General features: G+C 50.0%; 1 protein-coding gene across 1 annotated transcript; it reads left to right on the top strand.

Moving 5' to 3' along the window:
• The first annotated feature begins 11,137 nt into the window (after positions 1-11,137).
• Positions 11,138-14,060, top strand: MLNR (motilin receptor). The gene is made up of 2 exons (XM_047756340.1): positions 11,138-12,032; positions 12,808-14,060. Exons 1-2 carry the CDS (start codon positions 11,138-11,140, stop codon positions 13,176-13,178), a joined length of 1,266 nt encoding a protein of 421 aa, XP_047612296.1. The 3' UTR covers positions 13,179-14,060.
• The last annotated feature ends 219 nt before the right edge of the window (positions 14,061-14,279 follow it).

Here is a 14,279-nt window from a genome sequence, read left to right as displayed (position 1 = left end):
TCCCTTCAGTCTTACTTTCCCTGCTAACAGCACAAACACTTGCACGTCAAGGATTTATGGGTCATTCCTCCCTGCTTCTGCTCCACATGAATGACTTCAGTCGCTCAAAGGCCACTCTCAAATCACGAGCGGGAACTGATCATCTCTAACCATTGAAAGGAGGCCTTTTTGCTTTGGCATCAATGAACCGGGATGACAATGTAATTGAAAAGACACTTGGTTACTGCTGTGACAAACGATTTAAGACAATCACCAAAATGATGACAGATACTGTTTACCAGGATAAACCAGAATTTTAGGAGTTGCAGGTCACTTCTGGAGTGTGTATTACTAATGTTTACTCATGTGATACAATCTAAGTTCTTTTTTTTTTTTTGGTCTTTTTAGGGTCACGGCTGCCCTAAAATAGTGGAAGTTCCCAGGCTAGGAGTCAAACTGGAGCTACAGGTGCTGGCCTACACCACAGCCACAGCAATGCCAGATCCAAGCCGCGTCTGCGACCTACCCCACAGCTCACAGCAACGCCGGTTCCTTAACCCACTGAGCGAGGCCAGGGATCAAACCTGTATCCTCATGGTTCTGCTGCGCCTCGACAGGAACTCCCAAATCTAAGAAGTTTTATCACTTCTTATTTGATAATGCTTCCCATGTAGTTAACATACCAAATAAACCTAGTGAGCTTACTATCCCTTTAAGAGAGAAAATAAATAATTTGACGTATTCCAGGGACCCTTTGGAAAACCTCAAAGTTAGCCAGAGGGCAAGTGAACTTCGTTTAGACTTTGATTTTTAGGACACTTGTCAAAAATAGCAATAAGTTTTACCAGCGATACTAAAACAGCTCCCTGGCCAATGCAGGTGACCCCAAGATACTCACAATGACCAAAGCAGTTCACTGTTTTAAGCACACTTTGTCCTCTTTGAGAACCGAGTGCCCGTTTTGTACCATTTTACCTTTAAAATGCATTTTCTTAATTGAGTTCAATCTGATCTTCGCCAATCTCGACCAGGCACGAAACTCTTTTCGGTACCCCTCCTCCACAAACTTTCCACGATTTTGTTTCTGTATTAATCTGTCCCCCCCTTTTTTTTCCATTCTCAAAGAACCAGCTCCAGGACAAAAACCACCTTTTCCCCTTTAAGGAAACGCATTTCCATTCCTCATAGCGTCTTTGCTGAAAACCCACATCCCACATCTTTGCATACGCATATGTCCCGTATCATTCCTTAATCCCTTATAAATGTTCTCAATTGTAAAACCTTAATCTCTTCTGAAAAACCAAGAAGCAAATAAACTCTTTTGTCATACCAGCATATCCTCTCTTAAGCGGGCAAACGTAGGTAAACTTAGATTTGTTCAGCAATTAATGTTCTAATATTTTATCCTATTTGAAATGACCCAGATAGCCAGTGAATTCTCATTTAACTTAGTCTCTCCAGATGATCGTAACTTGCAATGAAACTATTTTAGACAGACATTCTCAAAACATAATTATTCCTTATAGCCTTTACCTAAAATTCCTATCTCATTTTAAAAGTTTTGTCATGTTGTTCATTTTTTTTTTTTGGCTGACAAATTTTGTAACAGGAATAATAAGGTCTTATTTGATTTCTAGTCAAGCTAGGCACAATAAAAGTATTTTACTTAATGTCGACGGCTCTAAAGACATGTTTGTATCAATCAAATCAACAAGCCTCAGCTAGCTTGAATACCAGATATTAATTCGATACTGAATATTTCTTAGTCAGTTTCTAGTCAGTTTCTTTTATATTTGCATATTCACATAAGCACTTAATTTCCTTTAAGCCAATTAAATAATGCTCTTTTACAAATTAATTCTGGCAATGCCACACGAGATCTACCACACACACAGGGAGCTCATGATTCCCATTCCCACGTTTCAGCCATGAATCAAGGACAAGCAATGAAAAACACTTCATCTACAAAACAGGTTGGATTCAAATGGGGTTTCTGGCAGATTTGGACAAATCAAGGTCTCATCTGTAACCTAAGCCACAGCGTTGGCAATGCCAGATCTTCAACCTGCTACCGGCAGTGGTTTAGATGCTTCTATTTCTCCTCATAGCTTCTGGTGATTTTAGGAACTGAGTGGGACTCTTCCTCCTGGGAATGTCCCAGTTTGGGTTGGTTCGTTTGTTTGTTTTTCTGTTCCTTTCCTCCAGTAGACATCAGTACAATTTTAAACATCACAAAGCCGATTTGTCTATAAATGAAGAAACAGTACCAAGCAAAATGAACTGAAAAGCCCAAAGGACAAACAGAAGCGCCTCAATAAAACTTCGAGTTTGGTCTCGGGGTTTTACATGTACCCGTGGCACACAGAAGACCAGAAATGACCTTAATTAACAGCAAGCGGAGCAATACCTGGGGCACAAGGTCCCAGGACAGCCCTGCCCAAAGCCCCCGTGGAGGTTCCACCGGGTCCTGGGGCCTCCCATTGTCACAGTCGTGCTCCTCTCTCGGGTTCACAGCTGTGATCACATCACTCATGCAAACTGCGCCTCCGAGGACTTTCTTTAGGGACGGTTGAAACATTGTTTTTATTTTTTTTATTTTTAGGGCCCCACCCCAGCATATGGAGGTTCCCAGGCTAGGGGGCGAATTGGAGCTGTAGCTGCCGGCCTACACCACAGCCACAGCCATGCCAGATCCTTAACCCACTGAGCAAGGCCAGGTATGGAACCTGCGTCCTCAGGGATGCTAGTCAGATTCGTTTCTGCTGAGCCACAACAGGAACTCCCACATAGTCCATTTTAAAAGACAATTTCAGGACAAAGGAAACCAACTGCACACAAAAATGCTACCCTCCCAAGAAGCAAATGAACCAGTTCACAAATCCAATAAAATCCAATCATTCTTTTCTCTATCCAACAGAGTAACTCCACTCAAATCCGAAAAAAAAAAAAGCTTTATTCCAGAGAGAAAGCTCCAAAAGCAAAAGAAATAGTTTCCAGCTTTACACACTGGACTGACTTACCCACTTGCACGGATCCCCATCTGCTCCCAAATGTCAATTCCTTGCTCTAACTGCCAAGCACTGGGGCAGCCGATGCCACTCTGGGGCATTTTGAAGGGAAGATCCTCAGGCCAAGTGGTTGTGCTCCCCAAGAGACAGGCCAACAAATCAAGAGATGACTTGCTGGGGCACGAACGGTGACTTTATTCAGAAAGCCAGCAAACTGAGAAGACGGTGGACTCCTGTCCCAGAGAACCATCTTGCCTGAGTTAGAAGTCAGGCTTCTATCCTAGAAGGGGAGGGGGCCGTCAAACATTTCCTGCTTCCGGTCAGCCCCCAGAGAGGATGGGTTCATTCCTTCCTCCTTGGAGTCATTCCCAGGTGGGCCTGGTCAGGATGCTTCCTGAGAGCTAACAAAGGTGTTTTATCTTAAGTCCCATTACCTGGGAGGCAGGGTTCCCAGAGATGGGCCATTACAATTCATTTAAGCTTATCAGCAAATCCCTTTCGTCATTAACGTTTAATAGCATAGGAAGGTTCTTCCCTATCGCCCTTATGCCACAGAACCGCTTCTCTTGTCCGTGCTGACCATATGATCCACCTGCAGACCTGGTTGGGTTACTCTGCACCCCCCCCCACACCTGTGCAGGTGTGAGAGGCTGTAGCCTGAGGCCGCTCCCTAGGGATGTAAAGGCGAGCGGCAAGAATCTGCTCAATGATGCCTCAACCCTACACATCAGTGGTGTCAGCAGGTAACAAGGGCTCCAGGAGCTGCAGCTGAGGGGCTTGGGAAACTTGACCTGAAAAGGGTGACATTTTTGGATGCTCTTGAAGGGCTGGGTTGCATTCTTGACAGAAAGAGATGGAAGGAGAGCCAACGGCACGGGTGAAAGCATAGGGGCCAGAAAGCATAAGATTTGGCCAAAGAACTAGATGGGAGCTAGTTTGGACCCAAGGCCAGCCCCTTTCATTGTTATCACTGAGTAATAAGAACAAATAGTCATAGAGGGCTCACGATATGCCAGGCACCAGGCTAAGGATTTCATGTTTTCTCGTTGAAACGATCCAGTGAAGGGAGTCCTGGTCTTAGCACGCCCACTTCCAGGTGAGGAGTAGGAGGCTCAGAGACATTAAGTAACCGCCCGAGTTCACACACTGAGTGGTACTCCCTGCCCCCGGGAGGACTTCAGCATCGACACACCTTTGTGCCCCTGTTTTTGGCTGTGCCCACGGCACATGGAAATCCCCAGGCTAGGAATCGAATCTGAGCTACATCTGCCGCCTACCCCACAGCTGTGGCAACGCGGTCTTTAACTCACCGCACTGGGCCAGGAATTGAACCTGCAAAGCCACAGGGACAAGCTGATCAGTAACACACTGCGCCACAGAGGGAACTCTAGCATCTACAGTCTTGGTCCCTCTGTTCAGGTTTCCTGGAGGAAATTCCCACACTGGCCCCTGCACGGAAAATGGAGGGACTCCCCGAGGACAAACACCCTTCTATCCCCACTTGCTCCCCAGAAGTGGACTGAGAATGCTCATATCTCTAGTTTTGGGCGTTTTCTTTTTTTTTTCTTTTTGTCTTTTTCAGGGCCACACCGAGGCATATGGAGGTTCACAGGCTAGGGGTCGAATCGGTGCTACAGCTGCTGGCCTACACCACAGCCACAGCAATGCCAGATCTGAGCCGCATCTGCAACCTACACCACAGCTCACGGATCCACCACCCACTGAGCGAGGCCAGGGATCAAACCTGCATCCTCATGGATGCTCTAGTCAAATTCATTTCCACTGAGCCACAACAGGAACCCCCAGGTTGAGATTTCTGAGCAGACAGATGTGTGGCTTACACCCCCCCCATCTCCCTAACTTTGAGCGGGTGCCACACTTCAAGCAGTGGTGGCTTAGTTCTCTAAACCTAGATGTGGTGGCATTGAGACAGCTAAGTGTCCCTGTGCCTGATGGCTGCAGAAGAGGCCACAGAGCCTGTCTGTGGCAGAGAGGCTGTGGGAGGAAGCTTAAACTGGGCCCAGCTGAGCTGCTGGATCGTGGTAGGAGGGTGGTCATTCTTGACCACGGGCTGTCGACGAGGGCCCAGAAGAGGGTACTAGAATCTCCAGGAGGGTTTTGGCAGGTCCTCTACCCTCTTCCCAGCACCCCCTCACAGGGACCTGCTCCCTCTCCACCACCAGCTTTCATGGCCATGGTGAGCCTGTCTCTTAGGAGAAACAGGGGCCAACAGAAAATCACTAAAGTGACAAGCACAGACTAGTAGGCCCCCAAAGTCTTGCCTGAATTTGCCCTGCCATGTCCCTGCTGTGCAAAGGGAAACCTAGGAAAGCCTGAGGCCCCAGGTCCACACAGCCATCGGGCCCTGGAGGTGAGGTTTGGCAAAAGCTGGCCCAGGTTTTTTCTGCCAGAGGGTCCCCGCCAGGGCCAGCTTTGCCGTCGGTACATTGGATTAAATAAGATGCTATTTCTGGCACCTGGAGTCTAGAGGCGCCAGCAGATCCAGCCAAGGAAGGAGGGGCTGGGCGCGAAGCCCACGCAACCACCGTGCAAGTGAGGAGGGCTGAGGGGAGCACGCGAGGGGGCCACCACTACTCAGCCTGGATTCCACGGCCTGTGGGCAGTGTGGCAGAGCTGCCAGGCCTTCCCCTTTTGCAAAACAAGCTGGAAATCTGGACTTCACGCCATATTTCCCAACTTTATAAAGTTGGCTCAAAGTGCAATTGCCGTGCAAACACACTTTTCAGCCTGTGCCTCCTGTCCTGCTCTTCCATGGAGAAAAGAATGTAAAATCAATGGGGTTTTTGCAAGTTTCAACAGGTACATTGCAAGTCATGAATGTATCCTAATGCCCTTTAAAACCTTCGGTATCTTTTTGAATTATATTGTCTCTGGATACATGCCCAGGAGTAGGGTTGAAGAATCACCTGGTCGTTCTAGTTTTAGCTTTTTGAGAAAACTCCAAACGCTTCTCTATGGTGGCTGCACAAATTTACATTCCCACCAACAGTGTAGGTGGGTTCCTTTTTCTTCCCATCCTATGCCTGGGCATATATCTGGAGAAAACCATAACTTGAAAAGATACACGCGTTCCAGTGTTTTCTGCAGCACTATTTACAATAGCCAAGACTTGGAAGCAACCTAAATGTCCATCCACAGGTGAATGGATAAAGAAGGTGTGGTTTATATACACAATGGAATGTTACTCAGCCATAAAGAAGAATGAAATAATGCCATTTGCAGAAACACGAATGGACCTACAGATTATCACACTAAATGAAGTGAGCTAGACAAAGATAAATGTCATGATATTTTTATATGTTAAATCTAAAAAAATGATGCAAATGAATGTATATACAAAACACAAGTAGACCCACAGACATAGAAAACAAACTTATGGTTACCAAAGGGGAAAAGCTTGGGATTAATGAGGAGTTTGGGATGAATATAAACACGCTAATAGAGATATAAATAGGTAACCAATAAGGACCTAGTGCACAGCACAGGGTACTATACTCAGTATTTTGTAATAACCTATAAAGGAAAAGAATCTGAAAAAGAATATATATGTGTGTATATATATAATATATATATATTATATACATATGGCTGAATCGCTTTGCTGTATACCTGAAACTAACACAACATGGTAAGTCAGCTATACTTCAAATAAAAAAAAAAAAAAAACCAAACCTTCCATTTATCCACAAAATCTAGTTTCTGGAATAAGAGCGGAAAGACACTTCCTAGCAGAAGCTCATCAGAGCAACCACTCCTAAGGCTGGTCATGCCGAGGCGTACACAGCAAGAGGCCCAGACACACGGAGAGCAGCCACTCAAAAGGCTGCTGTTAAAGATTCACTGAGTTAGCATGTGAGGTACTGGAAACAGTGCCTGGCACACAGCATATGCTAAATGTATTCTTCTCCATTCCAACCTGTGAGGCTTCTAGTCAGGGGCCAAGGGCCTAGGGAGGACAAAAAGCCTTTGCTTCCAGGGGAACAGAGGGACAGTGGGGCCAGATCCAGACTCGATTTTGACCCGCCCAGGCACCAAGTGGGGAGGGGGCTACTGGTAAGGTAGAGGAGAAAGCTCTCCACACACCTGGGCTCCTGGGCATTCCCTCTTGCTCTCCTCGGATGACGTATAAAGTCATGAGCTGGTGGATGACTTAGAAATACCAAGTAGAAACAGGATTTAGTCATTCTTCAGATATCTGGTCCCATTTCATCCTAGAACATGGAAGGCCAGGCGCTTCTGCTGTGGCACAATGGGATCCTCATTGTTTTGGGATCTCTGGGATGCAGGTTTGATCCCTGCCCTGGAACAGTGGGTTAAGGATCTGCTGCTATTGCAGCTGCAGCTTAGGTCACAGCTGCAGCTTAGGTCTCAACTGCAGCTCGGAGCCCGGGAACTCCATATGCCTCAGGGTGGCCAAAAACGAAAAAAGAAAAAAAAATTTAAATGAAAAACAAAAACACGGAAGGCCAAGCTGTGGAGGGCTCAGATCTGCCCTACGGGCCAACATGTCACACAAAGCTGGCCGGGAATCTGTCTCCATATCAGTATTCTATCTGCAACCAGATGATCAAGGAACACTTGCTAAGCACCCACTATAAATAGAGTACTGTTCTCAACTGCTGGGAATTGTAAAGAAAATAACGGTATCTGGTTCTGCAGAAGCTTATTCTTTTCCCCGAGTTAACAAATATTTATTAAATTCTCACTTTGTACCAGGCACTAGGGAAAGATGAAAGCTTGCCTTCTGGAGCACATGATGTCGGGAGATGGAGCGGGGAAGATAACAAGTAAATAGCTAAGAAAACGGTAGGTCAGTTGGTAATGAGCTCTACAGAGAAAACACAGCAGTGCGGGGGAGCGTCTAAATGGAGGGTGTGTGGGACAGAGTGGCCACAGAGGGTACAGGTGGCGTTTGTGAGCCTGATGGTGCAGACCCTGTCTGAGCTCCAGTTAGCCCTTCTCAGAGCTGCCAAGGTGGTGGAGAGGGCGAGGGGGCCTTCAGCCAGGGTGGGCAGACCACCACGCCATGGGGCACAATGGACGAAAGGAAAGACACTTGGGAGGCTGCAGCCCTGAGAGCCCATAGGAAGGTACAAAGTGCTTCTGGGAGCATGACTTGAGTCAAAGAAAGAGACCACAAATTCACTAACGACAGACCTCTGCATTCAGGTCAGCAGAGCACCTGATGGCCAAGCAGGAAGGGGACACTGAACTGGAGTCCAGCAAATGCCAGGCCAGCCTCCGCCCGCCACCTCCCAGAACCAGCACAAAGCTAGGTAACCCTCTCCCTCCTAGTTTCCTAAGGGCCCATAAGCCACCTGACCTTCCCTCCCCATCCACCTGGGCCCCTTTAAGGAAAGATAGGGCGGGGAAAGGAAGCCATCAGAGAGGAGAGGATGTTACCCCAGGGACAGACCGCTAACCAGAGGGGCTGTTTCATTCAGCCAAGTGGCCAAGGCTTTACGCTGGCTGGATAACTGTCTCTGGCTACGCAGGAGGTGAGAGTCCAAGGGAAGATTCGATCCACTAGAGGTGGGGAAACGACATTTCTGCTACTTCAGAGAAAAAGGATGGCCAGAAAAGTGGAGATGATGAATGCAGAGTCTTGAGTTTTGCTGACACTGTGAAAATGAGGCAGAAGAGGGAGACAATGAGATGCTGATGATGGGGGGGGGGGTTTCTAGAGCCATGTCATCCTTGAAGAAGTGACCGAAGAGCTGAGAGGCAGAGCTGACTTCAGGTACAAGCACTGGCCACTCATTCATCTGTCAGGCAGCGCTCAGTCTCTTGGATCACACCCTCTCCTCTCCCGTTGAAGAGGGGGTGCGATGCTATTGCAGTTGCCTTCCAACTGTTCCTGTTCTTTCCAGAAAATAACAGAAGTGGCAAGGTCACCAGCTGAGAGTGAGGATGGGGAGGAGGGGATGGGGATCAAGGAGAGGGATGGATGTACATGGTGGGCTGGGGGGCGGGAGAGTGAATTCAACAGGGTCACTGTGAGGGTTGGGGGGGGGGACAAGGAAGCACCCAGTGAGAGTGTGTGAATTTCAAGTGAAACAACTCAACTCAAGCTACTTGGAAGCCTGAACAGAGCCAGCAGAGGGTTCAACTCAACCAGGGTTGTGCTTGTGCTCTGGTCAAGGAGACAAGTAAGACAAGAGAGAAAAGAGCACGAGGGTTGAGGGCACTTTCCTGGGAGCAATTAGGATGGCTCCGGGGAGCTTCAGTTGGTTAAAGTAAGGAAATGAGCATTTGAAGCAGGTGAGGGGCAAAGTAGGAAGAGAAGCCAATTGGAGTTGCCAGGGGTTGAGGTATTAGAGAAAGAGAGCTAGAAAGGTGGCCCAGTGAAAACCAACTCTAATGGGAAAAATAAAAATCATTAAAAAAAAAAAAAAAAAAAAAGATAGGGGCCTGGAATTCCTGTCTTGGTGCAGCAGAAACAAATCTGACTAGTATCCATGAGGACACGGGGTTGATTGCTGGCCTCGCTCAGTGGGTGGGGGATCTGGCGTGGCTGTGAGCTGTGGTATAGGTGGCAGCTGCAGCTCTGATTGGACCCCTAGACTGGGAACCTCCATATGCCAGGGATACAGCCCGAAAACGAAAAAGAAAAAGGAAGGAAGGAAGGAAGGAAGGAAGGAAGGAAGGAAGGAAGGAAGACAGGGGTTGGAAGGGCAGAAGTTGGGATGGCTGCAACTGAGATGAAGGAGGGCTTCCAGGTCCTGGTAATGACATGGCCTAAGGGATGTCCCCAGGAGCTGCTGCCTGAGGTGGGTGGAGGACAAGCTCACTGATAGAGAGTCAAAGGAATTGTGCCGGGATGTGAATGTTTTCAGGAGGAGTGCTTGAGAGAGTGGGGGTCAGGCACCAAGAGTGTCAAGAACGAGGAGGAGGGACTGGGAAGAGGCTGGAGAGGGCAGAATGCGAGGAAGTTGGATTCTCAGCGAGGGGTTAGTATGGCTGGGAACAGCAATGACAGGAAGGTGACAGGCAGCCCCACTCCAAGCCCGCGGCTCCGCCTTTGAGAGAGGACCGCAGTAAAGCGAGTCTCCAGGGCAAAGCCCGGTTTCAGTTCCAGAAGGAGGAAGGGAAACTTGGAAAAAGAAGTAGAGGATTTAAACCTCTGTAGAAGGGATGGGAAAACCTTCGCAAAGAGAGAAGGAACTCAGTTCCAAGGACATGAGGATTAAAGGGAAAGCAAACATCACACACAGCCCGGGCACTCGGCATCCGCTGTTGTCATTAGGACTATAACGAACTGACTCATAAATCGGTTTTCGTCTTTTTCCCAGAATTTTAGCTCTTTCTGGTGTTGGCCAATACTCTGCTTTATTAAGTTTATAGCATATTTTGTACATAACGAACAATAGAGCAGATGTTCAAGTACTCGGATGTAAACTCAAATACTTAGGCCTTGTTCTTTAACATGAGTAGCCATGGGCATGCCCATAGATTTTAGAGTAATACGAGATCGCTGAAATTATTTGGTCAACTCCATCACCGGTTGAAAATTTAGAGAAGGAGAACTGGGCTGGGCGAGGCTGGGACAGTTCCAAGATGATTCGGTCGCAGGGCCACGACCAGAACACGGGAGGGAGGGAGGGAGCCTAGATTCTGGCCTAGGCTCCCCTCCTATTATTAGTATCGTGGGACCTTCCCGAACCATCAAGACGCCGCCACCAGCCGAGGTCCCTCGGAAGATCCCCCTCGGATCCCGACGCACAAAAGCGAGCGCGCTCCGCCGGGTCCAATAACCAACCTCGCTGGATTCAGAAATCGCCTCCCGTGTCGGGGCAGGGCTCGTGCGCGGTGGCCGCCTCCCGCGTTCAGTTGGTGGGGAGGAAAGGGACTGAAATACGTGGAATACCACAGGCCTGGAAGCGGGCGCGGGACCGGGGTGGGCTGGGCGGTGGCCGGGGGCGGGGACTTCGCGCCGCCCGCTCAGCAGCCCTCAAAGGGGACCCTGGGGACCCGGGGGCTCAGGCGGTGCAGTCAGGGGCTGGGCGAGCCCGCTGGAGGAAGAGCTTTGGCAGCGGGGCCGTGCGCGAGGCTCCCGGCCCAGCCCGGGGTCTCCGCGGCGCAGAGGGACCCGGCGGACGTCCCGTGCCTCCGCTCCACGCGGCGCGCTCATGGGCAACCCGGAGAACCGCAGCGACGGCGTAGAGGGCACGGGCGAGCCGCCGTGGGCCGTGCTGCCGCCGTGCGACGAGAGCCGCTGCTCGCCCTTCCCCCTGGGGGCGCTGGTGCCGGTGACCGCCGTGTGCCTGGGCCTGTTCGCCGTCGGGGTGAGCGGCAACGTGGTGACCGTGCTGCTGATCGGGCGCTACCGGGACATGCGGACCACCACCAACTTGTACCTGGGCAGCATGGCCGTGTCCGACCTGCTCATCCTGCTCGGGCTCCCCTTCGACCTGTACCGCCTCTGGCGCTCCCGGCCCTGGGTGTTCGGGCAGCTGCTCTGCCGCCTCTCGCTCTACCTGGGCGAGGGCTGCACCTACGCCACGCTGCTGCACATGACAGCGCTCAGCGTGGAGCGCTACCTCGCCATCTGCCGCCCGCTCCAGGCCCGCGTCCTCGTTACTCGGCGCCGCGTCCGTGCGCTCATTGCCGCGCTGTGGGCAGTGGCGCTGCTCTCCGCCGGGCCCTTCTTCTTTCTGGTGGGCGTCGAGCAGGACCCCGACCGCCAAGCGGTCCAGGACCTTAACGGCACCGCGCAGCTCACCGCCTCGCCGCCACCGCCACTCCTCGGGTCCTCTAGGGCGCCAGCGCTGTCCCCTCCGTCGGCGCCCGAGGCCGCGGCGGCCGCTGCGCTGTTCAGTCGAGAGTGCCGGCCGAGCCCCGCGCAACTGGGCGCACTGCGCGTCATGCTGTGGGTCACCACCGCCTACTTCTTCCTGCCCTTCCTGTGCCTCAGCGTCCTCTACGGGCTCATCGGGCGGGAGCTGTGGCGGAGCCGCGGGCCGCTGCGAAGCCGGGCCATCCCCGGGCGGGAGAAGGGCCACCGGCAGACCGTCCGCGTCCTGCGTAAGTGGCGCCGCCCTGTTCCAAACACCCCAACCCGCGGTCCGGGCTGTGTCCTCTTCCCCGGGTCTCCCTTGGCGCCTCTCCTGGCCATGTTTCCTTCTCTCGTTCTACACAAGCCCCCACCTGCCTGTTCCTCTAGTTTCCAAGAAAACCATCCCCTTTTTCCAGGAGTTCTGGGTCACCCCGGGCCCTCCCTGAGGGTGGGATACCGAGGTCCAGTCAACAGCAACGCTTTTCCAAACTCACTGTGATTAGCGAGATAGGCTACTGCAAGATGGGTAACCGCAGGCTCCTAAGCCGCCTGCCTCTCTTCGAGGCCGAAGAGGTGGAATTACCCACAGTACCCTGGAAAAGATGGGGTAGGTCACGTTAAGCTAAAAGTTTCTTTACTTAGTGTTAAATGATCAGGAAGACTAAAGTGAGTCATGCCCATATCAAAATACATACATACATACATACATAAAAGATTGTGTAGGTATGCAGGATCCTTTTCAACGGAAAACAGAGAACCCATCTCTGAAATGGGTTTGTGGAAGGAAGCATGCCAGAACAGCTTGTTAGTACAAATTGCTCCTTTTGGTTCATGTCCTTGATAGTGAGCCAAATACTTTTAAAGTAAATATCGTTGCTATCTGCAGCCTGGTAGTTTTTCTGGCGTGGAATTTGGCTAGGAAAAGCTTTATCTTATTTATTTTCCTGTTACTTATTCCTTCAGATGGTTTCCCGGGGACCCTTACTTGCTTTGGCTAATCCTGGTGCATGTTTTGTTTTGCAGTGGTGGTGGTTCTGGCCTTTATAGTTTGCTGGTTGCCTTTCCACGTTGGCAGAATCATTTACATAAATACTGAAGATTCCCGGATGATGTACTTCTCTCAGTATTTTAACATCGTTGCTCTGCAACTTTTCTATCTGAGCGCATCCATCAACCCCATCCTCTACAACCTCATTTCAAAGAAGTATAGAGCAGCAGCCTGGAAACTGCTGCTGGCCAGATGGTCCAGACAGAGAGGTTTCTGCAGAAGCAGGGCGGCTGAGAGGGACCCTGGAGGAGACGCGGCTGGCTGCACGGAGACCAGTGCTAATGTACAAGCGTCAGCACTCAGCACCGCCAAGCAGGGCGCCTCATCCCACAGCTCTGGGACCTAAGGGAAAATACCTCTGGAAGGAGAAATTCCTCAAGGGGGGAACCCAGTGCTGTTAGGAAGAACTGGTAAGAGTGGTTGACGTTTTGCAGGTTGGTCAGCAACTTAGCATGATTAAAAACACACAGCAAATTATGAAATGTAACCCTACCGATCTGTCTGGTTTTCCATTCATGTACCTCCCTGGAGACATTCGTTTTATCCTCCTGAAATCCCAAATCACAACATGTGCTCTGGGGAGGCTTTGCAAATCCTCATTCTCCTGCTCTTGGGAAATATGACCGCTCATGTTCTGGTTAACAAGTGATCCGGAGAGACGCTGCCATCAACACTGCCACCGGTGAGGTCAGGGGTATATTCTGTTTTTATGTTTTGGATATAAATATGATGGTGCATATACAAGGAATCCAGGGTAATGAGAGTTTTGACCCAAGGACTTACTTAATGCCTATATATGGCAGCAAAAATGTTTAGAAATAAGGGAAAGAGATTCTGGGTAGAGTCCAGTGTCCAAGGGTCCTGTCTCTTTCAGGCTCAGAGCAAATCCTAAAGTTTAGGCACAATTCTCTCTTTTAAACCCGGTCGCTGAAGCCTGAGGGCAGGGAGCTGCAGGAGGACAGCTTCTTGACAAAGTGACTGCTAATGGCATTGATAAGAGCCCTCATATGCCTTATTCACCTCAGCTTGGTGGGATAAGTGTTCTCACCATTCCTGTTCCAGTAGCGACGGAAGAGAGTCTCAGGTCTGAGTCTAAACTCCAGTCTTTAAGAGCCTTACTGCCCCCACCCTGAGAAGCTGCCATTTCAGCAAAACTCAAGAGTCAATGGATGGAGTCAACGGGGAAAGAGACTGTGCTGGACATTCTGACCAACAACTCTTAACTTTTTTTTTTTTAACAATTTAAAACATAAACCTATTTTCAGAGGCTGCTGAGGCCTCACAACTCCAAAGGGCCTCAGTCACGCCAGGGGCTGTGTGAAGGGCGCCTCCCGGAGGTGGGCAGGGTACAACTTGCTCAGTTGTAAGTTATGAATGGTGACTCCAAAAACAAGGGTCTGCTCCACATGCCGACAAAGTCCTGTTGCCTTTTCCTTGTGATCAGCTA

This window comes from Phacochoerus africanus, chromosome 13 (assembly GCF_016906955.1).
Source record: "Phacochoerus africanus isolate WHEZ1 chromosome 13, ROS_Pafr_v1, whole genome shotgun sequence".
Lineage (NCBI taxonomy): Eukaryota > Metazoa > Chordata > Mammalia > Artiodactyla > Suidae > Phacochoerus > Phacochoerus africanus.
This window is presented reverse-complemented; position numbering and strand designations above follow the sequence as displayed.

What these genes read in the sequence shown, in the direction of transcription:
- MLNR (XM_047756340.1), top strand. Translation starts at nt 11,138, where the DNA reads ATGGGCAACCCGGAGAACCGCAGCGACGGCGTAGAGGGCACGGGCGAG. An exon ending in GCAGACCGTCCGCGTCCTGC is followed by an intron (nt 12,033 to 12,807) that starts GTAAGTGGCGCC and finishes TTTGTTTTGCAG; the next exon opens with TGGTGGTGGTTCTGGCCTTT.